At 32.3% G+C, this 22,902-nt stretch overlaps 1 protein-coding gene and 1 long non-coding RNA gene across 10 annotated transcripts in view; one reads left to right on the forward strand and one right to left on the reverse strand.

The window, feature by feature from the left end:
• Positions 1-22,902, forward strand: part of Rapgef2 (Rap guanine nucleotide exchange factor 2) — a 263,457-nt gene that overhangs the window by 142,309 nt on the left and 98,246 nt on the right. For 6 of the 9 annotated variants that reach the window (XM_015484531.2, XM_015484532.2, XM_015484528.1 and 3 more), the window contains 3 exons: positions 2,092-2,167; positions 5,671-5,838; positions 8,304-8,321. In XM_015484531.2, coding sequence (XP_015340017.1) covers positions 2,092-2,167; positions 5,671-5,838; positions 8,304-8,321 — 262 coding nt within the window. Of the gene's footprint in view, positions 1-2,091; positions 2,168-5,090; positions 5,573-5,670; positions 5,839-8,303; positions 8,322-22,902 lie in introns of those variants that run through there. The other 3 variants (XM_015484529.1, XM_015484533.2, XM_048813573.1) reach the window with 2 other exon arrangements.
• Positions 435-15,770, reverse strand: LOC125619771. Its single transcript, XR_007351358.1, has 3 exons — positions 15,641-15,770; positions 15,300-15,304; positions 435-446 (listed from the first exon to the last, which is right to left on the reverse strand). It is a non-coding gene; the product is annotated as an uncharacterized LOC125619771 (long non-coding RNA).

A 22,902-nucleotide genomic window follows, 5' to 3' on the forward strand; every position in this document is an offset into this window, starting at 1 on the left:
CATAAAGTTCTTTTGAGCTAATGGCTAATTGTTAAAGAGGATTTACAGCCTTGTTTCTGAAGTAGGGAGTTGGTACAATAATTAGGCATAAAATAAAGGACTGCCATATAGTTTACTTCTGTGAGTATTATCACGGTTTTGTTGCCAAAATTTGTAAACAAGTTCTTTCATGTTTGTATTCTTTATCAAGTATTATAGGGTCATTATATGCATTACAAACATTTGACTTTTTTACTACATTAGATTTTAAAAATGATAATCATTCAATCATGTTTATAAAATAGTATAGGCCTATAATAAAAAATAGGACAGAAAGTACTATCTCACAGTCATGCATTTTTTTATATCTACTTATTTACTTGTTTATTTATTTTTTTTTTGGTGCTAGGAATCAAACCTAGGACCTCATATTTTCTGTATTCTACCGTTAACTATGTGCTCTTCCACTGAGCAATACCATACTTTTAGCCCCAGTAATGTGTTTTTAGGTTTTAATATGATTTTATTTAGTAATAAACTTTAAAATTATATGTTACCTAGTCATTTAACAGAATTGAAGGCATGAGAGCCTGAAATCTGTTGTATATTTTACTAAAACTTTGAGATTATTTTAAAATTTGTAGTATATCAATAAATTATAAACCATATTATAAAAAATTAAATTGCAGCTAGGTAGACTTAAAATCCAGAAACAGGTTTTTATGTGTATTGAAGAACTATGGAATTTTAGATTGCATTTAACTCTAAACTAAAAAAAAAATTTAAAATTTGGACCCTTTTAATTGTACAAGAAGCAATGTGATCAAGAAAATAGGTTTATTATATTTTTCTTGGTGGAGTTTTTCTACTTTAGTGCGTATGTTTGTGAGAGTATAAATTTGTAAATGTATATATGAATATTTTTCAAAGGATTTTTCAAATGTGTTACTCTTGATTCTGGCTTTGATTTCTCATAGAAGTAATTTTTTGAGTAGGAAAGGAATTAATCGATCACCTAGTCTGATAATTTTATAAATGAATAAAATTTAGTATACAAAGTTACCAGGTGGTTTGCTAGATCATAAATGATGGAATGAGAATGTTGGCTTTTTCTGTTTTTTCCTCTTTCTGACTTTTTTCATCATTATCTGGCTTTTAATACATGAAGTGTTGTGTATCTCCTTGATACAGAAAAAACAAGAATTTCCACAGAAGTCACTCACAATGCCTAATTAATTAGAAAAATTGCTTAATAAAAAGAGTCCTTTGGAAAAACTTTCACTTTTTTTTAAGTTCATTGAAAGTGATTACTAAAATGTATACATAAATGTTAAATCAGATCTTAGCAACTCAATTATTTTCGTTGATGTTAAAACAAAACAAAACAAAAACCTGTCATCCCTTTTTTCCTGGAGGGAAAGAAGAATTTTTTGAGTAGTGTATGAGTGAGGGATAAGTGGTTCATTAATGGAGAAAGGAAGTCAGGACTACATAGCTGCACCAGGTTCTGTTCTTGATTCTAGTTTGCATATGCTTATGTCGTGCGTGGAGGTCCTGTGTCTGAGTTCACATTCAATTAAATTGCTTTCTAGTTAACAAAAAGCAGTATTGAGTATTTTTTCCTTAAAAAGTTAAGGAAAAGTTGATTTGAAAATTTAGAAAAATACACTTTTTAGGTGAAAGAAATGTTTAACTTGAGCAAGTTATAGAAGAGAATTTCTTGGATTTTATATGTTTCCTGGGCATTTTAGTAATTTGTCTTTGAGGTATTTCCCATCCCTAAGGGAGTTTTCTAAAACTTCACCCAACTGAGAATGATTTGAAGAAACCTAACATAAAACACATTCATATCAATTCTTCTTTACTTACATTATTAATTTGAAAGCATTACCTTGGAATTTTCCAGAAAAGTACATGACTGAAACTTAAGAATTGGAACACTTCCTTGTGTTTCTGTATTAACAATAAGATAGTTCTCTTTCTACTGTGTGTAGTTTTTGTAATTTGAAAAACATTTCAACTTTTATTTATTTGGATAATTGACTTAAATTCACAACTTGTATTTCTTAAATCTCTGAGGTTTTCCCTAACTGATTTTTTCCCCCTTTCTAGTTTTGGCAAACGTTCTGCAGGAAGCTTCAGGCGTGGCTGTGAATGCATTGTTTTAGAGCCTTCTGAAATGATCGTGGTAAGATTATTTCTGTGTATTTACCTCCCCAAATTTTTATGTAGTAAAGGTACTTTCATAAACTAGTTATAATAATATTGTATTGTATTTTAATATCCTAGGATGTACTTTACATCTTTTATGTGAATTTGAGTTCATAATCATAATATTATAATTATTTACAAGATTCAATTAAATGTAAAAAATTGAAAGTTGAAAGGGACATGTACCTAAATGATTGATACTTGAACTTTACAGGTCAATCTGTGATAATATCACTTAATTGAAATTTGGGGAGAATCTTTGAATTGTATTATTTAGCCCACTGAACATTGATTGCAATGAATGAATTACTTTAAATGGATCACAGTGATATGTATTCAAAAAACAATTGAACATAAGGAAATCATTTGAATTCCTTTATGTAATTGAAAGATAGCTAGGAACTACTGTGCTAATTAACACTCTGTTGACATCTTTATCTCTCAATTATGGAATTAAAAAATTAGATTATACACAATGTTAAATTAGGCATTGGCAATGTAATTATTTTCAGTAAAGTTTAAAAAAGCATGTTCTACTTCTTCCTTACTATATAAAAATGGTTTTAAGATAGGATAGTATATACTCTTAAAAAAATCAATTATAAAAATGAGATGGGAAAGGATGGGGTCTCCCAGCCCCAATATTCAGTTGACATTGATATCTCACTGCCCCATCCAGAATTCTATCTGGGAAGGAAAACCTTGTAAAATAAGTGGTGGCTTAGTAAAAATGATGATGGAAGCTTTTAAATTCATATTTGATAAAGCATTTGGTAGACAAATCTGGATCTATTTTTCAGAGATTTGAGGTTCCTCCCTATACTGTAGGAGAGAAGGCCCATCAGAAATAAGAAATTCCTTGCTGAAGCTATTGAAAACTTTGGGTGAAATTTCATGAAATTTACTCTTAAGTGAGAAAGTGCGATGGCAATGAGTAAAGATTTAGGATTGGGGAAGATGTGGGCAGATAAATAGGACTTTCCAACATTGGTTCTTATAAAGCATTCTAGATATTTCCTTGAGACTTTGTTCTCCATGAATGTTAGTTTGGAATTTTTCTGAAAAATTTTTGGTCTTTGAAATTCCTTGAGTATTTAATCCTTGCCTATATTATACAAACTACTGAGTTTGCCACTGTAGGAACAGTCTTGGAGTCTAAACCTGTCTTTTATGTGAGCAATCACATTTTCAGTGTATAGCTACGATGAAGAATGACCTATTTGAAGTGTGAGGAGTAAAAATTTGTTCCCATGATGTAGGCTCCCTATTTACCTCTTTTATTGTTTCTCTTGCTGAGAGAAAACTTTTCAGTTTAAGTAAGTCCCATTTGTTGATTTTTGTTATCAACTTTTGTGCTATGGGTGTCCTATTAAGGAATTTGGAGCCCGACCCTACAATATGTAGATCGGAGCCAACTTTTTCTTCTATCAGACGCAGAGTCTCTGATTTGGTATCTAGCTCCTTGATCCACTTTGAGTTAACTTTTGTGCATGGCGAGAGGAGGGGATTCAGTTTCATTTTGTTGCATATGGATTTCCAGTTTTCCCAGCACCATTTGTTGAAGATGCTATCCTCCCTCCATTGCATGCTTTTAGCTCCTTTATCAAATATAAGATAGTTGTAGCTTTGTGGATTAGTCTCTGTGTCCTCTATTCTGTACCATTGGTCCACCCTCCTGTTTTGGTACCAGTACTTCAGATAGAGCCCTAATATCCAGAGTATACAAAGAACTCAAAAAATTAAACAATAAGAAAACAAATAACCCAATCAACAAATGGGCCAAAGACCTGAACAGACACTTCTCAGAGGAGGACATACAATCAATCAACAAGTACATGAAAAAATGCTCACCTTCTCTAGCAGTCAGAGAAATGCAAATCAAAACCACCCTAAGATACCATCTCACTCCAGTAAGATTGGCAGCCATTATGAAGTCAAACAACAACAAGTGCTGGCGAGGATGTGGGGAAAAGGGTACACTTGTACATTGCTGGTGGGACTGCAAACTGGTGCGGCCAATCTGGAAAGCAGTATGGAGATTCCTGGGAAAGCTGGGAATGGAACCACCATTTGACCCAGCTATTGCCCTTCTTGGACTTTTCCCTGAAGACCTTAAAAGAGCGTACTACAGGGATACTGCTACATCGATGTTCATAGCAGCACAATTCACAATTGCTAGACTGTGGAACCAACCCAGATGCCCTTCAATAGATGAATGGATAAAAAAAATGTGGCATTTATACACCATGGAGTATTACGCAGCACTAAAAAATGACAAAATCATAGAATTTGCAGGGAAATGGATGGCACTAGAGCAGATTATGCTTAGTGAAGCTAGCCAATCCCTAAAAAACAAATACCAAATGTCTTCTTTGATATAATGAGAGCAACTAAGAACAGAGCAGGGAGGAAGAGCAGGAAGAAAAGAATAACATTAAACAGATACATGAGGTGGGATGGAAAGGGAGAGAAAAGGGAAATTGCATGGTAATGGAGGGAGACCCTCATTGTTATACAAAATTACATGTAAGAGGTTGTGAGGGGAATGGGAAAATAAACAAGGAGAGATATGAATTACAGTGGATGGGGTAGAGAGAGAAGATGGGAGGGGAGGGAGGGGGGATGGTAGAGGATAGGAAAGGTAGCAGAATACAACAGTTACTAATAGGGCATTATGTAAAAATGTGGATGTGTAACTGATGTGATTCTGCAATCTGTATTTGGGGTAAAATTGGGAGTTCATAACCAACTTGAATCTAATGTATGAAATATGATATGTCAAGAGCTTTATAATGTTTTGAACAACCAATAAAAAAAATTAAAAAAAATAAATAAAATAAAAATTAAAAAAAAAAAGAATGACCTATTGTAACTTTTGTTCACTATTAATCTATTCATCAAAGTTTCTAAAATGTTTAAAATGAGGATTTTTTTAAAGCAACACTATTTATAACAAAAAAAGGGAAGCCATGCAATAAAAGTAGGAATTGAAACCCTTAATCTACTGAAGCCATTCTACTAGCAGCCATGGTCGAGTCACTTGGGATTTGGGGTTTTTACAGATTTACTCAAATACATCAGATTTTTTTGTGTGCTTTAGTGAAGACAATGCAAGTAGTTGCTTTCATAATGTGTGGTAATGTATCCGGTGAGATCTTTCACTAATAAGTCAGTACAAAGATTACTGAAAATATCCTTCCCTTTGAAACTACAGGAAATTCAAGAGTTACCCATATTGTCTTCAGTGGAACTGAAAATGCCTCTTCATAAAAGCAAAGTTACTCAGAACCGATTAGTTTCAGAGAAGTTCAAACATACTTAAAATTTGTCTAGGTAGTTTGTCTACAAATGCCTTTGCAAAATGAATGAATGTAGACTTTCTGTAAGTTTCAAAAAAATTTTTATTTTTATTTTTGTCTCTAATACTAATATGGAATGTCATGTTGGGAGACATGAAGTATCTTGGGGATTTTATTTCAGGTGGACTATATGGATGAAAATGAAGAATATTTTCAGCGTCAAGCCTCCCATAGACAGTCTCGAAGAAGATTTAGAAAAATCAACCAGAAAGGTGAAAGACAAACAATTATTGACACTGTGGATCCTTACCCTGTGGGCAAACCACCTTTGCCAAGAGGCTATCATACGGTAAGTTATACAAGTGTAATATTTTTATTTATCTTTAGGGTTTTTTTCTGGGAGTTTTGTTAAATGACATTTAAAATTTTCCATTTTTGATGAATAATTCTTTTCTATAACATACTTACCATCCAAAATGCAAATTTTTCTAGAAACACACATGATATGAATAGAATTAAGAGAAGTGTGGAAAGAAGATGTCAAATGACACTTTTTAGCTCTTCTATTTCTTAAAATGTTCTCTGAAGATCAGTTTTGTGATACACATATACAGTTGTAATTGGTATATTTTAAAATGTCTTACCTTAATCCAAAATTTTAGCTTTCTCTTGTGCACACCCCCCTCCTATGACTGATATCCTACTGTTTTTAATTTTATTTAAAAAGTAGATATGTAAAAATAACATTAATTTTCATAGCTTTTCACACTATTGTAAGAAAATTATCTGAGATTCTTTTTAATAAATGGACAAAGATAAGAATAATTTGAAATGATGATTTTTTTCTTATCTTTTTTGTAGTTGTAGATGGACAGCATACCTTTATTTTACTTGTTTATTTATTTTTAAGTGGTGCTGAGGATTGAACCCTGTGTCTCACATATGCAAGGCAAGTGCTCTGCCACTGAGCTACAGTCCCAGCCCATGAAATGATGATTTTTAAAATCTTAATGTGAACATGCTCTGAAATATTTCTAATAGGTTTAAAGATCCTCTTAAATACTATAACCCATTTGATTGTCAATTATTTCATAAAATTTGATAAATAAGTTGTTTTTAATGTTTGAGGGAACCAAGACATGCATGGATAATGAGTGCTTTGTACAAGGTCTCTATAAAGTCAGTTTAGAGCCTTATTTTTCTCATCTTTGGTTTTTCAAAAACAAAATAGCTTGATTTATTGGATATGTAAAAATCAGGCAGAAGATAGTTTATCTGTGCATGTAATGCTGCCATACAAGTGATTATTATATAGGAAATTAATTAAAAATAAATACATGAAAAAAAGGTAAATGATGACTACTTTCTATTTCTCAGTTGATTTTTCTCTTCTTTCTACAACTAAGTGCAAATACAAAATGCGTGAAATAATGTACATAGACTTAAACTATTTCTCAAATTTTAGTAATGTTAAGTAGTATAAGTAGTATATTTAATTCCTATGCTCCATATATTCTATTTCTTAGAGAAATATTATTTAAATGTTGTATTTCAATATTTAATGTTATTTTGACCACCAGCAACTTGCCTATTCCTTCTGCTGCCCATGCACTATTTTAATTAAACATGAATTTCATAGTTGAATCATTTCATTGAGTTCATTTGGACAGGGCTGCTTTTTGCTCATCACAAAGACAGCTTTGTTGGTCTGTTGGAGGGACTTTGATATTAAAAAGAAAAAAAAAACCATAAAAGGTTTTTTGTTGCCATTGTTAATAAAAGAAGGTAATATTTTTAGTGTTGATTTAGCATCATGAAAAAAGGAAATATTTATTAAGAATAGCTGTACATATTAATAGTACAATATAGATCATAATATTTTAGCCTACTACTATATTGTTAATATAATTCTGGTTTTAGAATTGTTTTTCCAAATTTATTTCTAAACTGAAAGTGTCATAGGAGTGTGGATTACTTAAAATTCAGTGTTAAAGTTTAATTTTATGGTCATATTTGTCACACTTAAGTTGAGAGGGTTATTTTATAACTGTTTCTCCCTTCCACCCCATTTTTTCCCCCTGTTGTGGAAGTAATGAATCCTTCATTTATTTTTCCTATAGGACTACCCCTTCTTGCTCTATTTTTAAAAATATATAGCTTTTTATATTGCTGCAACATCTTTTAATTGATTTTTAGCAGTATATTACAGATACTTTTAGGGATAACTGAATACTAGGATGAAAAATTTAATTTGATTACTAATTGATCATATGCCAGTTTACTAATATGTGATATGTTGGTATTAATTTTACTAAATGAGTTAAGTTGGGAACAATATAGCATTGGATCATCTTCTGGAGGTATAAATTACGTCTTAATTTTATTTGGATGTTCCTTATTATTTAACCTAAATACCTAATTTTATTATAGAAAACAGCAAAATTTTGTTTTGCATATTTGACACCCCATGGTAAAAAAATTAAGTGAATATTATTATTATTTGTTGGTCTAATTTTCTTATTCTCAACAAGTATTTCTTTGAAAGTAAATGGTTAATAGGGTGAGACTAAGGGTGGAAAGTTCTTTTAAAAGAATTGCATGAGTATACTTCACAGGTGACATGAAGTGATTGCAAGTGCATTTCAAGTGCATGGCTGAAGATCGTAGGGAGCATTATACACAGCCAATTCTATATGGTCATTCTTAACCTGATTTTAACATTATCTTCATTTTGGCAGATGTAATATAGCATGTCTGATAATGTTCATCTTTTCCTTTCCTCCTCTATGGCACTCATTTCATTTTGGCTCAAAGGAATGCACTAAATCTCAGGTATTGTAATATGTGTGTGATCTTCTAACACTAATCTTATTTGTAAATTTGCATTGTAACTAATGAGTTTATAATATTGATGTCTTTGCTTGGTCTTGCCCTTTTTTTTTGCCCCGATTTAGTAAAATCTCTTGAAACTTTGTAATGATCAGTGGTTAGGTGATAGCATCGGTTCTTTAATTTGTACTGATTGAGGATGAATTGTCTACTTTCTTTGAGAAAGAATACAAGTGCAGCCTACTTATTTTTAAGAATGAATGGAGCACTGTTTTTTACTAATTCGCTTTACAAATAAAGAAAAGAGAAAAAGACACAGAGACATAATGGAATTTTGGGCTATTTCAGTGAAAACTTATATAAAATTTATTAGCAGTTTGCATTTTTAATACTTATAGATGAAAACTTTAAAGTTCAAGAATCCCAATGTGAGAGCATTTTGGGAGCTCACTTGGCAAAATTTTGCTCACACAGAAAAAATTCTTGGTCAAAAAGGAAACAAGTATTTCAAACTTCCTGTATTTTCTTATTTGTACTCTGCTTTTAACCTGATGTCATGCTTTTCATTTCACATTACAATCAAGAGGCCTGTAATAATATTCTTGCTCATTTCTTTCATGCCAATACATTACTAATCTCTGCTTTTCAGTGTTAGTCTTTCTAAATTTGGGGTCAAATTTGAGGTTATCAGGGAATTTGGAGTTAAGGAAGAAAAACTGATTTATCTGTGGAAAGTAGTTGGTTACGTAACGAGAAACATTTTTTTTTTTCATTGTGTTTTAGTGTACGGAGACAGAATCATGAATAATTTAGTTTGCAACAAGGAAAGCTATCATTAATATATGTTCGACTATTAATATGGTAACCTTGCTTAAAAGCATGAATTGTTTGTGTAGTTTTTCAACTTAAAATGAGGCAACTTCTTTATGTTTTACAGAGATTACATGTTAACATTCTACCGGTGGCATGATTGCTAAATTGTTTTTTTAGAAGCACTTCTAATTTTTAAATGATGTAGCAAACCTAAAATTTTTTGATACAGTTTTACAATCTGATAATTGTATAATTTCTAAATTATATATAGTTTTTAATTGATCAGTGTTTTAAGCTTTCATTTAGAAAGAATAAGTCTTAAAATATATAAATTAATATTTTAAAAGATAATTCATTCTATAATTGATCCTGTATTTTGGCATGAAAGATTACAGTCTAATTCTGATATAAAACTTGAATTTAATGCACTATGATATATACTTGTATACTGTTTTTAAAATTAGATGTGTAGCAATAGTTGAAGGAAGATGAAGATCATAATGATTTTTTTTCAAAAACATGAATACTCATGTAGTTATTATGGAATGTTTTCAGGACTTTTTCAAGGCAATTATGTGACGTTTGCAGAGAGAATAAGCATTTTAAATGCAGTGAGATGGGAAGATTAGAGATGACTTTTTTAGCATTTATTATATTTTGATTAGTGGAGGCAATGACTATATTTAAAATGGCCAAAAAATTGGCTGTATCATGAATTTTCAGTCTTATAGTGAGTCGATTATAGAGACAGGTAAATAGATAAGGTACCTAGCAGGGGCGGAAGATTTGGAATCAGTCTCTAAAAGGACTGACTTGGGACTTGGACAGGCAATGGTTTATCTTCTATTAATGTTCAGAGTAGTGTAGGGGGAAAAGTTTTGTTTATTTTATCTATAATTTTAGGCCTTCTTCTCTGTGTTTGTGGGTAATTTACTTTAGAGGTTTGTGTGTGAAGGGAAATTTGAGTTCCCTTATAAAAATGGGGAGGAGAGGTATTAGAACCAAAGGGGAGGAAAGACCCTTTTAACATTACCTCACTGGAGTGATGTGGGAACCTGGTATGTACCACTTCTGTTGCCTTTTATTCTTCCTTTTTTGGGGGGAGTATGGGGTACCGGGGGCACCGGGGATTGAACTTGGGCACTCAACCACTGAGTCACATTCCCAATCCTGTTTTTTTTGTATTTTATTTAGAGATAGGGTCTCACCGAATTGCTTAGTGCCTCACTTCTGCTGAGGCTGGCTTTGAACTCTTGATCCTCCTACCTCAGCCTCCCAAGCTGCTGGTATTACAGGTGTGCGCCACCATGCCTGGCTTTATTCTTCCTTTTATATAATGAAAAAACAGTTCTTTCCCTTCCTGGATTGGAAAGAGCAAAAATTGTACAGAGAGATATTAGACTGAAGATTGAAGAAAATGTTCCTGGGCTGTGGAGGTTGTGTGTTCCAACTGACATATCAAAAATTTCTAGACTTCCTGGTCTGGTTGGAAAGCTAAACGCTCTCCACACTGATCAAACTCCACCCACTTCCTACTGTTCCCCCAAATATGTTCAGTGCAAAATTTTTGAAATAATGAAAACCCATTAGTCACGTAAAAAGTTATCACCCACACTGCTTTATTAGGCTCCTTTTCCAATATAGGAAAAATACTTCAGACAACTTTTTAATAAATATGTATTGAATTTTTCAGAAGGCTAGGTAGGGTACAAGTTCTTGGTTGGGTAGATAAAAGTAAAAGAAAATATCATATAAATTAATATAATGTAAATTGAATACAATATAATATATTATGGTAATATTTTTATTATCAGTAGTGATACACTATAAAATGTGGTACCAGTGTGATAAGAACAATTCACATTTGAGGCTTTTGAAAATCAGTCTCGGTTTTATAAGATCACTCTTCATAGTAATATAAGACAAGTCCTATTTCTTATAATGGCTACATAAAAATAACCAATCCTAGGGTATACCTTATGTATCTCTGGAGTAGTTTTTTCTTTTAGCTTTTCTTTTTTTTTAATATTTTTTTTTATTTTTATGTGGTGCAGAGGATTGGACCCAGCACCTTTCACGTGCTAGGCGAGTGTTCTACTGCTGAGCCCCAGCCCCTTCTTTTAGCTTTTCTACATTTTAATATTTAAACTTATTTTTTAAACTACATAAAAACAAAAAAGTACATATTTATGGGATAGCATGTGATATTGCAGTGTATATATTTATTGTATAATATTTAAATCAAGGTAAACATGTATCCCGTTTTCTTAAACATATCATTTTTTTATGGTTTTTGTTTTTCTAGATAAATTTAAGTTGGTTTCTTCAGTTAAAGATTTTTTGGTAGGTTTGGTTAATTTAAGAAATTGTTTATATATAAAATAAATGAAAAAAAACCTAGAGCATTTAATTTCTGTGTTTATGTGTATTTATTTGACATTAGACTATTTGGCTTGAGCTTTTGTTCTTAAATTAGAAATAGGCAGCATATTCACTTATGTCATGGCTTTGTTTTGTCACTTAATATATAGTTGGCTATATTTAATTTTTTTTTTGGTGTGTGTGTGTGTGTGTGTGTGTGTGGTACTAAGGGTTGAACTCAGTCTTGCCTTGTACATGCTAGGGAACCATTCTATCTCTGAGCTACAACCCCAGCCCTGTTACTGAACTTTTTGAAATCTCCTTAGTTTAATTAACTATTTGCTACTTAGTAGTAAGAAGATGTGTTTTGAGTAATATAGCAATGATTTGTATATCTAATAAATTTCCTAGAATATTTCATATATTACCTCAGTTCATTTCTCACCTGACTATAATTTATTCATGTGATATTTAACCGTATGTTTTTATGTACACAAGAAATTCTTTAAGTATAGGGAAATGTCTTAGTGATTTTAATATTTTCATTCTTCTAAAATTTAAATTCATCAAGCATTTGCTTCCTTAATTGAACCTAAAGTATTTGTCTTTAATGGTGTCATTATGTCTCTCTGTGAACTGGGGATTTTTAGAAAATTTGTTCCATTTTTCTTATATTATGTAGGAAAAGCTTAATATTTTAATTTATATATTTTTACTTATTTAACAAATATATATTGTGTACCCACCATTTTTCAGGTCTGTGCCAGATTGTAGTGATACAAAGGTTAATAAGACTGACAAACTTCTGCCCTCACTGACCTTATAGAACAACATGGACTCCATATAAATAAAATTATAGGGAAGATCTTTTAAGTATAGGGAGGTACATATATGGGACACCTTGAGAAATCAGTAATGGCTTCCTGAATGACTTTTTTTTTTTTGTACCAGGGATTGAACCTAGGGATGCTTAACCACTGAGCCCATCTCCAGCCCTATTTATGTTTTATTTTGAGACAGGGCCTCACTAAGTTGCTTAGGGCCTCACTAAGTTGCTGAGACTGGCTTTGAACTTGATCCTTCGGCCTCAGCCTCCCAAGTTGCTGAGTTTACAGGTGTGTGTTTACCGGCTGCTTGAATGATCTTTAATGTCTTAGCTGAAGGAAAAGTATTCTGCACAGAAAGAATCCCATTTGTTCAGAGATGTAGATGTTGCATGATAAAATGATTTTTGGCAGCTCTGTTGAAAGTCGAACATTTTCATGAGGACTAAGAATGCCAGAGTGCCTAAATCATAGGTATGGCATGTTGAGATCAATATTTTGGTAAACTTACTTGATTTCAAGATGGAATAGATCTTGGCGGGTCAGGATGACAAGGTGGTACTGAAGACCTTCTTAAGTAATGGGAATAGAAATGGTGGCTAGAACATGGCCATTGGAGTAAGAATTCAGAGTAGGGGAGTTTAAGTGGTATTTAGGGGAAAGAAAGTGAAAATAATTATTCTTCAAAAATAAAACTGTTAAAAAGTTCTAATTCATTACTTCCTGGTGATCTATTCTGTGACCAGTTATTTCTGTTTCAGTAATGTTTAATGATTTTAACCATATACCATATACCAATACCAGTAGATGAATTTGAAACCTATTGTTCTTTATCTAGGAAAGCTCAATAGAAATGTAAAAACTTAATTAGGTAATTAAGAATGGGATAAAATGGGGTATGGAGAGAGTGTTAGAGTATATATTTTTTTAAAACCCCATAAATTTTGCTAGATACTATTTATTATGTATTATGTACATATTACTGATGTTTTATATTTGCATTAGAGCATCTTAGAGGAAGCAGAAATATCCTTTGCTTTTCATGCTCATTATCAGCAGGTTTGCTGGCTTTTCTTCACCTGGATCATGTTGCGTTTTAAAATCCTGCAGAAAACTCCCTATGGAAAGGTCTCTGAACAATAGGTGAATGTAACAGTACTGTGCCATGTGTGCTGCAATTCTGGCAAAATGCAGCATGTTACAGCTGCTGCAGTGGTCTCAACCTCCTTGCTTTGGGAGGACTGTTTCTCTGTCATGCAGTTATAATCAGGTATTTATATTGATTTAATTTATATGGATTGGGAAATTACACGATGGAGCATGGCTAGACATTGAAATGTAAATCAGGAAATAATTTAAAACATAAAATGATTTCTCTCACGCTATTAACAGCATGCATTGCAAATTCATGCAAGGCAGTTGAGAATAGTATGCAGTGTGCTGTTTACCCAAGTTTCAGCTTCTGTTGGAGGATGTCTATTTTTATAGATTACATCATCTCTGCTACAGAACTACGGTGTCCACTGGGATTTACTGTTCTTTCATTCCCTTTTGAAAGAAAGCTTGTATTGATGTCATAATTGGACCTATCTTTTGGTTTGCACTTGGAAATGGAAAGTAATAAGGGTGTTGTGTAGCAAGTCATGCAATATTTCAAGCAATTTATTTGTCAAAAAGATCACTGACACTTTATGCTGCCTCTCATTGTGAACATGGGTAGCTCTGTGCTTACGCATGTTTTAAGTATACTTGGCTAAAATTTAGCTTTTAGTTGCAAAAGCAAAGATCCTTTTCATCTTTTACGGTTTCATTTCTTATCATGTGATTTCTTTCTTATTTTTTTCTTGTCATGAGATTTTTCTAGAGTTACATGCTGATTTAAAAAAAAAGTCTCTTTGGAAAAATCTACTTTGATATTCAGACCTATTTTATAACAGTACTGAATTGATCTTTTTTTACAATTAATATTATAATAAATTATCTATTTTTTTGGAATGTTGAGTGATTAAAGAAGTATCTTAATTATATTAACATAATTTTAAAAGTCCTACTAAATAATCTGCTTATTTATTTGTGTAAAATTTCCCTCTTATTCTAAAAGGTATAGTCATTCCTGTTATATCTCAATAATACCTTTTTAAATTTTTGTCTAATCAGGAACAAACCTCTTACTTAGTATTTTTTTCGTCTCACTTTGTGTTATATTTTTAAGTTGACATAAAGTTTACACAGAAGATAACACACAGATCTTAAGTGTATAATTTAGTGTGCTTTCATAACTATAAACATCCATATAACTACCACTCTATAGCTTAGTATTTTTTAAAATAATAGTTTTTTTAAAAAAGATCAGTTGCATATTATACAATTCGTCTATTTAAAAGCTATATCTCAGTGGTTTTTCTGTTTTTGGTAAAAAACCCCAAACATTAAATTTAGTGTTTTTTATGCGAACAGGTGGTGATATTAAGTATATCAATAATAAACTTTTGAGTGACTTGAACATACCCATTTTACTGATGTATCTAGCATTCTTTGTGATTGATAAAATTACACATAGGCTAAAAAAACTTTGAAGGTATTTTGGAAATATAACTTAAAATCTATTGACTGGGAACCCTTAATGAATAACAGTTTGTATTAGAGCAGTTTCCCCACCTCTATCCCCTTTAAATCTTCCTTTCTCTGTTTTAAATGGAAGATAAGCAGTAGTTGGGCATAGTAAAGAATGGAATAATGGGGCTAGAGGAGAAATAATGAGGCATGAGAGTGGGCAAAATCTGTAATATGAATTGCTGATATGGTAAGTGGTGGAGTAATTCAGATAAGTGGTAGAGTAGTTCAGATGGGAATGGCTTAAGGATGAAAAAGAAAATATTCAGATGCCTATGAGGGACAGTAGTGGTCATACATCACATGTGGTTTTAGTACAATATAGAAGGTGTTGGGGAGTGAAAATATAGTTAAAATCTCAATATGTAACTTCTCCTTTGTGCAAATTATCACTGTACTTTTACTTTCTGTCCCTTTCTTTGTGAAAAAATTTTAAAATAAAAAAAAAATTTAAAAAGCTGTGAGAATCAAAAATGTGAAAAAAATTTTAAAAAGCTGTGAGAATCATCAGAAACTTTGGAATACGGAGGGAAAGATTTGGAAAAAATATTACTTTGGCATTCATTAATTTATTAAATAAGCACGCCCCCAGCCACCTGGGATGTTGAGATTACTTGGATTCTTGATATTTTTGATGATATTGGTGCCTTTAACAATGGGCATTTCTGATGAGCACTTGGTAGCTTCAGTTATTTCTCTTTGGTATGAAACTTTGTCTAACATTTGGCACATACTGACGTTAGTGAGGCCAGAAGAGCAGCTAACCTTTCTGCAAGTGGATTAAATTGTCAATCAAAGGATTCCTCTGAAATGGGCATCTAAGGACAGTTGATGACAGTGGGTTCATTCAGGGAACTAAGAGATTGATTGTTTTCTAGTTGCAGCAGTTCTCAAACTTTTCAGTCTCAGGACTACTTTATACTCTCAAAACTTTTTGAGGGCTCCAACAAGCTTTTGCTTATATATAAATTATCTAATCATTGTTTACCACATTAGAAATTTAAAACAAGAAAATTTTAAGTGTGCATGTATTCATTAATTTAAAAAGAGTAATAAGGCCAGTTTACATTAACATAAGAGTTCTTTTAAGGAAAAAATTATTATTTCATAAAACAAAAAAATTATAAGAAGAGTGGTAGTGTTTTGTACTTCTTGTAAATATTTTAAATACTTGGTCTAATGGAAGACAGCTGGATTCCCACACCTACCTCTGTGTTCAGTCTATCGTGATGTGTTCTACTTACTGATTGAAGTATGTGAGGCATATGAAGAAAATCTGGCCTCACATTGGGTAGTTGGAAAAGGGAAGAGTATTTCAACAGTTTTTTTTTTCCTTTTTTTTTTTGTAGTGTAGATGGACAGCATGCCTTTATTTTATTTCCTTATTTTTATGTGGTGGTGAGGATTGAACTCTACCGCTGAACTACGGCCCCAGCCCTCAACAGTTTTTTTTTCCAACAATAATTGTGAATATTCTTTAATATTCTACTTCAAAATTTGACAAGTGGTGTTTTTTTTTTTTAAAGATTAGTTGCAATGAGAATTACAAAACCATGTCAGTGAACTGTCTTACTTTCTTTTATTAAAACCCATTGGTCTTACACATTGAATGTTTGTACTCATGCAGGATTTATAATATCATATATTGGTCACTGAGTTAGCAAACTTTGAATTTTGGTACATTATATGATATAAAAGATCACATTTGTTGAAATCACCACAGGTCTCATTTTAAAAAAGGTCTTAATTATTAGGAAAATGCCAAGCTTGTGGTGTTAGGTAGAAGTTTTCCAAAATTTGAACTTTCACTTGAAAGCTTATATTTTACCATCAGCAAAATACCATGAGCTGTTTTCCTTTAAGTGAGAAACTAAGCGTTCCTTTTTAAGAAAATATCAGGTTTGAGATGTAGCTCAGTGGTAGGGCATGTGTTGGGTTCAGTCTCCAGCCCCAAAAGAAGAAAAGACAAAAGAAAAGTAAAGGGAATATCTGCCAGATACCCAATTCTGCATAATCCTGTTAGTAGTAGTCATATATAACTTGTGCTGCCACTGTCTTGATATGTGCTATGAAGTCAGCCTAGTTTACCTAGTTTTGCTTTTACATGTGAGTGTAAATGTTAGCACATTAAAACTGGCAAGTACCTTAGTATTGTTATGAAAATAGTTTAACCTCAGGAAAGTCTCAGGGGTCCTCAGGCCATACTTTAGGACCAGTCTTATAGCTGTGGTTCTGCAAATTTTATTTGCATGGTATGTTAGGGTTGTCTAGAGAAACAGAACACACACACACACACACACACACACAGAGGGGTATAGTGATATTTTAATTGATTTTAAGAAATAATTATGCTTTTGTGGAGGCTTGGCAAATCCAAAATCTGCACCTAATTTAGTGCTACTCTTCAAAATAACATATATCTATATATCTGTATACATATCTAATCTCTTTCTCTCTGTAATGTAAACCTTTTTACATTACCTTATGTAGAACTGGCTACATCATTTGTGAGGCCCAGTGGAAATGAAAACATGGGGTCCCTTGTTCAAAAATTATTAGGAACTGAAAGATGACATCAACAAAGGATTAAGCCAAGCATAGGGCTCTTTTGAATTCAGGGACACAAATTGTATGCCTATGAATTTGACGTTTTGTTTTTGTGTGATCTTTTTGTCCTTCTATACTTCCTTTTTCTTCTTGCTGTTTAACTTATAAACCATAGAAAAAAATAAGAAGATTCCAAGCTAAATTTGGATGGAATCAGAATTTCAAAATGCTTTACATTAAATAATTATGTTTCAAATATATTAATTATATTGAATGGGTACTAATAATCCATTTCATAGTTGCTCTGTGCATGTTTTAATTTAATATTTATCATTTCTTATGTAGGTCATTTTCTTCTTTAGGAATTTTATTTTGGCTTTCCCCTCTGTAAAGTTCTTTGAGTACCTTCACCTTTTAAGGTAATTATGAGCTGTTATGTGGACTTATGACATTATTAACATTTTTTATGCAAAACATTGTGTGATATACATTTTTCATCATACCTATAAAGTATCTGTTGGGTAATCTTTAAAAATGGGGTTTTGGTTTTATGCCAATTAAGTAAGACAGTTAAAAAATTTTTTTACTTTTAGTTGTTGACAGACCTTTATTTTATTTTTATGCGGTGCTGAGAATTGAACCCAGTTCCTCACACACGCCGGGCAGTGAGCTTCCACTGAGCCACAGCTCCAACCCCTAAAGTAAGACTAGTTTTAATCTCCGTCCCACAAAAACATTATCATCAAAATAATTTTAAAAGCATTTTTTAATGTTGATGTTCAGGATCATCTAATTTGTTACAGATTATTTTGGTTAGAAAAAAGAAAAATTAAGTCAATCAATAATAAAAACTACCCAGAAATGTCTGTCTTCTCTAAAATCCTCTTACTATATTTCTAGAATTCTCTCTTTGTTTTCCTATACTTTGAATATCTCATTTTCTCTTTTTTACTGACTCCTTTTTTTTCTTTTATATCCAAATAAAGATGCTGCCTTCAGGCTTTTTCTAGCCACTCTTTCTGCCTGTGTTAAGACATCAATGGCTAATTTCCTTTGTCATCACAAAGTGTGGCTGGCCACTTAGGATTGTGCCCTGCTGTTGAGTGTGATTCAGTAATCAGAAACTAAAACAGAATAAACACCTGAGCACATAGAGCTGCCTTTGGAAGGAGACTGGAAATGTCTCCACACCTATATTTGTCATGGTGAGCCTCCCTTGATAAGAACTGAAATAGCCACATGAATGTTCTGAGTGGTAAACTGTCACCACAGGCTCATGTCTCATTCTCACTCAGAGAAATTTCTCCTTTAACTAACTGCCTCATTTTCTTCCAAACTCTATTTTTGCTTCTTTGTAAATACCATGTTTTGTATGAGATTGAGTTTAGTAGTCATATCTTGTTAGTATTTGTTTTTAAATCTTAAAAGTCTGCTGAATTGAGTAGCATATATTTTAAAATTTTGATCCAACAGATTTTTATTTTGCTTCATGCCCTGGAGAAAACATTTATTTCCTGTTAAACATAACCCATCAAGAAAAATGGGTTTGTTTCTAAGTCTTTTAGTAAGCATTTTATATGACCCAATATATTTTGCTGAAGTCTGTTGCACTCAGTAAGATGATTTCTGAAGTTGATCTGCAATTTCTTATTTCTTGTCCTATCTCACTTAAAGTCTTGGATCATTTGTAAAATGAATAAATGTAGGTCTTACTCTTTTCAATGTGTCTTCATAGATATATGTTGTTAATGCTGTGAAGTCCTACTTTACAGCACACTCAGGAGATGTATTCTCCCATGAAAGTGATTTGTCTGGCTAGTTGGTAGCAATTCTAACTATTGTAATTGTCTGATATGTGCATTAAATATTCTAGAATTATCCTTATGTTTAAAGTATCAGCATATACTATGCTGATTGATAGTAGTTAATAGTTTAAAGTACAACTCAATTTGTATGAATAGTCATAATAATTTGAATAGCATTGAAGGAGAGAGAGAAATTAGATGTGTGATTTGGGTTTTGTGTGTTTATTAATTTATTTAGAAGAAGAAAGACTGAACTTTGTCATCTTAAACTCACATGGCCATATTGGTAGGCTGAATTCTTTTTCAAGAAAATATTTTAAAAATTTCTGTGGCATTTAAAATATTTTCCATGTAGAAACAGTCTTCTATTTTTAATTATTTTCCAAGCTAATTTACTTGGAAGCATCTCCTGTCTGGAATGTATTTAATTATAACAGAAGGGAAGGCAGTCCTATTCCTGGTAGTGGAGTCCATTGATTAATGCTTCCATTTAAAAATTATTGCCATTGTCTTTTAGAGTGAAGACTGTTGAGCCATTTTGAACACTTATGTATTTTGATACTTATTCCCAAACATTAGGTTGTTGAGACATGAAAATGTGTTTGTTAATAATTAATTTTCTGGCAGGATGTAGCTTGCTGGTGAGCTTGCATTCAGCATACATGAGGCCCCTGGTTCAATTTCCAACATCAAAAATAAATAAATAAATAAAAATTAAATTTCTGAAACGGCAGAGTCTTTGAAAGCAGTCACTATCTTGCATGTCATTGTTTGTATCTTTTGTGCAACACATAATAGGTTTCAGTAGTATCAAAGATTTGTGTTCATGCCTTTGGATCAGATTAGCCAAATTAACATTAATGTTTCTCTGAGTGACATTATAGATCCACCTACATGAACAATTTTGTATGAGAATATTGGCACAAGTACATTAGTGCCAGCTTTCTGTACAACATTAATTAAATGGGTTGGCCAAACCCTGAGCATATCATACTTTTCAGAATATTTTGGAAGAGATAAAGTAGACCCTATTGACTATGTATGATGAACCAGTCTGGTAGATGTTCTGAACATTAGAGGATGGTATCTTCCCTTGTTAGGAGATACTCACTCAGACGCCACAGAGGTTAGGTAATGTGTTCTATGTTTTAGTCACTCAGATAGTAAATGTTAGAGTCAAATATAGACATAAATCTTTTCCATTCCCAATCCATGAAGTTACTTATTTAAAAAATGAATCTAACATATTGCTTCTTATGCTATTTAAACTTGAAATTTAACCCAAGAGAAATAAAGAACAAATAATTCAACCACTTTGGATGACTACTGTACCTTTTAAAGAAATAGGCTGAAGCATAGAATATCCAATGTAAAGAAACAATTACTGAATTTTATCTGCACAGTGATAGGCTTTGGTTGATTCATCCTTTTGATGGAAACAACTGTTTTCCCTTTAGGACCATCAGTAAAGTACAGCTTTTTTTCCTTTTTTAATCTTTCTAGTTTCTTTCCACTGGTAAGTAGTACTGTTTCCTGACAAAGGGATGATCATGAAATTATTGCACGTTCAAATTTAGGCCTACTAATATTATAATAGAAAACAAAAATCTTGTGCATAGACCTTTTATAGGCTTGAACCTTTAATGAATTGAAAACTTATAGTTAGTTGTCTAAATTTAGTTGCAGCTTTGGCAGTTCTGGGTCTCTTATTTTTCCAAATGAATTTCATGATTGCTTTTTCTATTTCTGTAAGGAATAATGATGGGATTTTAATTGGAATCACATTGAATCTTTATAGCACTTTGGCCATTTTTGTTTAAAAAAAAAAATATATATATATATATATGTTGTAGATAGACACAATACCTTTATTTTATTTGTTTATTTTTACGTGATGCCAAGGATTGAACATAGTGCGTCATGCATGCTAGGCAAGTGCCTTACCACTGAGCCACAACCCCAGCCCAGTTTGGCCATTTTGACAATATTAATTTTGCCATTCCAAGAGCATGGGAGATTTTTCTAAGTTTTTCTTCAGTTTCCTTCTTTAGTGGTCTGTGGTTTTCATCGTAGAGACTTCCACAATGTCTTTCACCTCTTTTGTTAAGTTGATTCCCAACTTTCTTCTTCTTCTTTTTTTTTTTGAGGCTATTGTGAATGAGGTAGGTAGGTTTCCTAATTTCTTTTTCAGGGGATTCATCACTGATGTATGGAAATGCATTTGATTTATGGGTATTGATTTTATATCCTGCTACTTTGCTGAATTCATTAATTCTAGAAGTTTTCTGGTGGATTTTTGGATCTTCTGAGTTGATGTATACCCAAAGGACTTAAAATCAGCTTACTATAGTGATGCAGCTACATCAATATTTATAGCAGCTCAGTTCACAATAGCTAAACTGTGGAAGCAACCTAGATACCCTTTAATAGATGAACGGATAAAGAAACTGTGGTATATATACACAATGGAATATTACTCAGCATTCAAAGAGAATAAAATTATGGCATTTGCAGGTAAATGGATGGAGTTGGAGAGTATCATGCTAAATGAAGTAAACTAATTCCAAAAAACCAAAGGCTGAATATTCTCTCTGATAAGTGGATGCTGATCCATAATGGGGGGTAGGGGGAATGGATGAACTTTGTTTGGGCAAAGGGGAGGGGGCATGGGATCCGGAAAGCTGGTGGAATGAGATGGACATCATTACCCTAGGTACCTGTATGACTGTACACATGGTGCAATGCTACATTATGTACAACCAGAGAAATGAAAAGTTGTGCTGCAATTGTGTATAATGAATCAAAATGCATTCTGCTGTCATGTACCTAATTAAAATAAATAAATTAATTTAAAAATTAGTTACAGCTTTTAGAGTTGAAAAATACCTCTCAGAAATTGTTTTCTTCTGTAATAGAAAATATTGGAAATGTTTCGGTGATATGTGGAATGATATTGAAAATAATCAAGTCATTTTAAGGAATTTAAATTTTTAATCAAATTAGGTCAAACATGCTTTTGAATAATTTATTACTTATATTAAGAAAGCCACACCTTTCTCTAAGTTTGGTAAATTTTATTTATTTATTTTAATTTTCCTTTTTTTAAGTTATAGTTGGACACAATATCTTTATTTTATTTATCTATTTTTATGTGGTGCTGAGGATTAAACCTAGTACCTCACATGTGCTAGGTAAGTGCTCCACTGCTGAACCACAACCTCAGCCCAAATTTTATTTTATTTTATTTTTTCAGGTAAAGATGTTAAAAGGAAAACTTTCAATGTCCAGTTATCACTATCATTTCTTTCTTTCTTTTTAAAGTAAGGGTATTTTGCCAGGTGTGGTAGCACATGCCTATAATCCCAGCAGCTTGGGAGACTGATGCAGGAGGATCACAAGTTCCAGGCCAGATCCAGCAACTTAGTGAGACCCTAAGCTACTTAGTGAGATCAGGCTCAGTGGTAAAGTGCCCCTGGGTTCAACCCCAGTAACCCTCACCCCTTGAGAAAAGTGAGATTATTTTAGCATTACCTCTTCCCCTGTCAAAATACAAACAAAAGTCTTAGGATAAAGCATAGCTTCTACCAGGAAGTCTTATCTCAGGATGGATATGTTCCTATT

This window comes from Marmota marmota, unplaced genomic scaffold (assembly GCF_001458135.2).
Source record: "Marmota marmota marmota unplaced genomic scaffold, marMar, whole genome shotgun sequence".
In the NCBI taxonomy this organism is placed as follows: domain Eukaryota; kingdom Metazoa; phylum Chordata; class Mammalia; order Rodentia; family Sciuridae; genus Marmota; species Marmota marmota.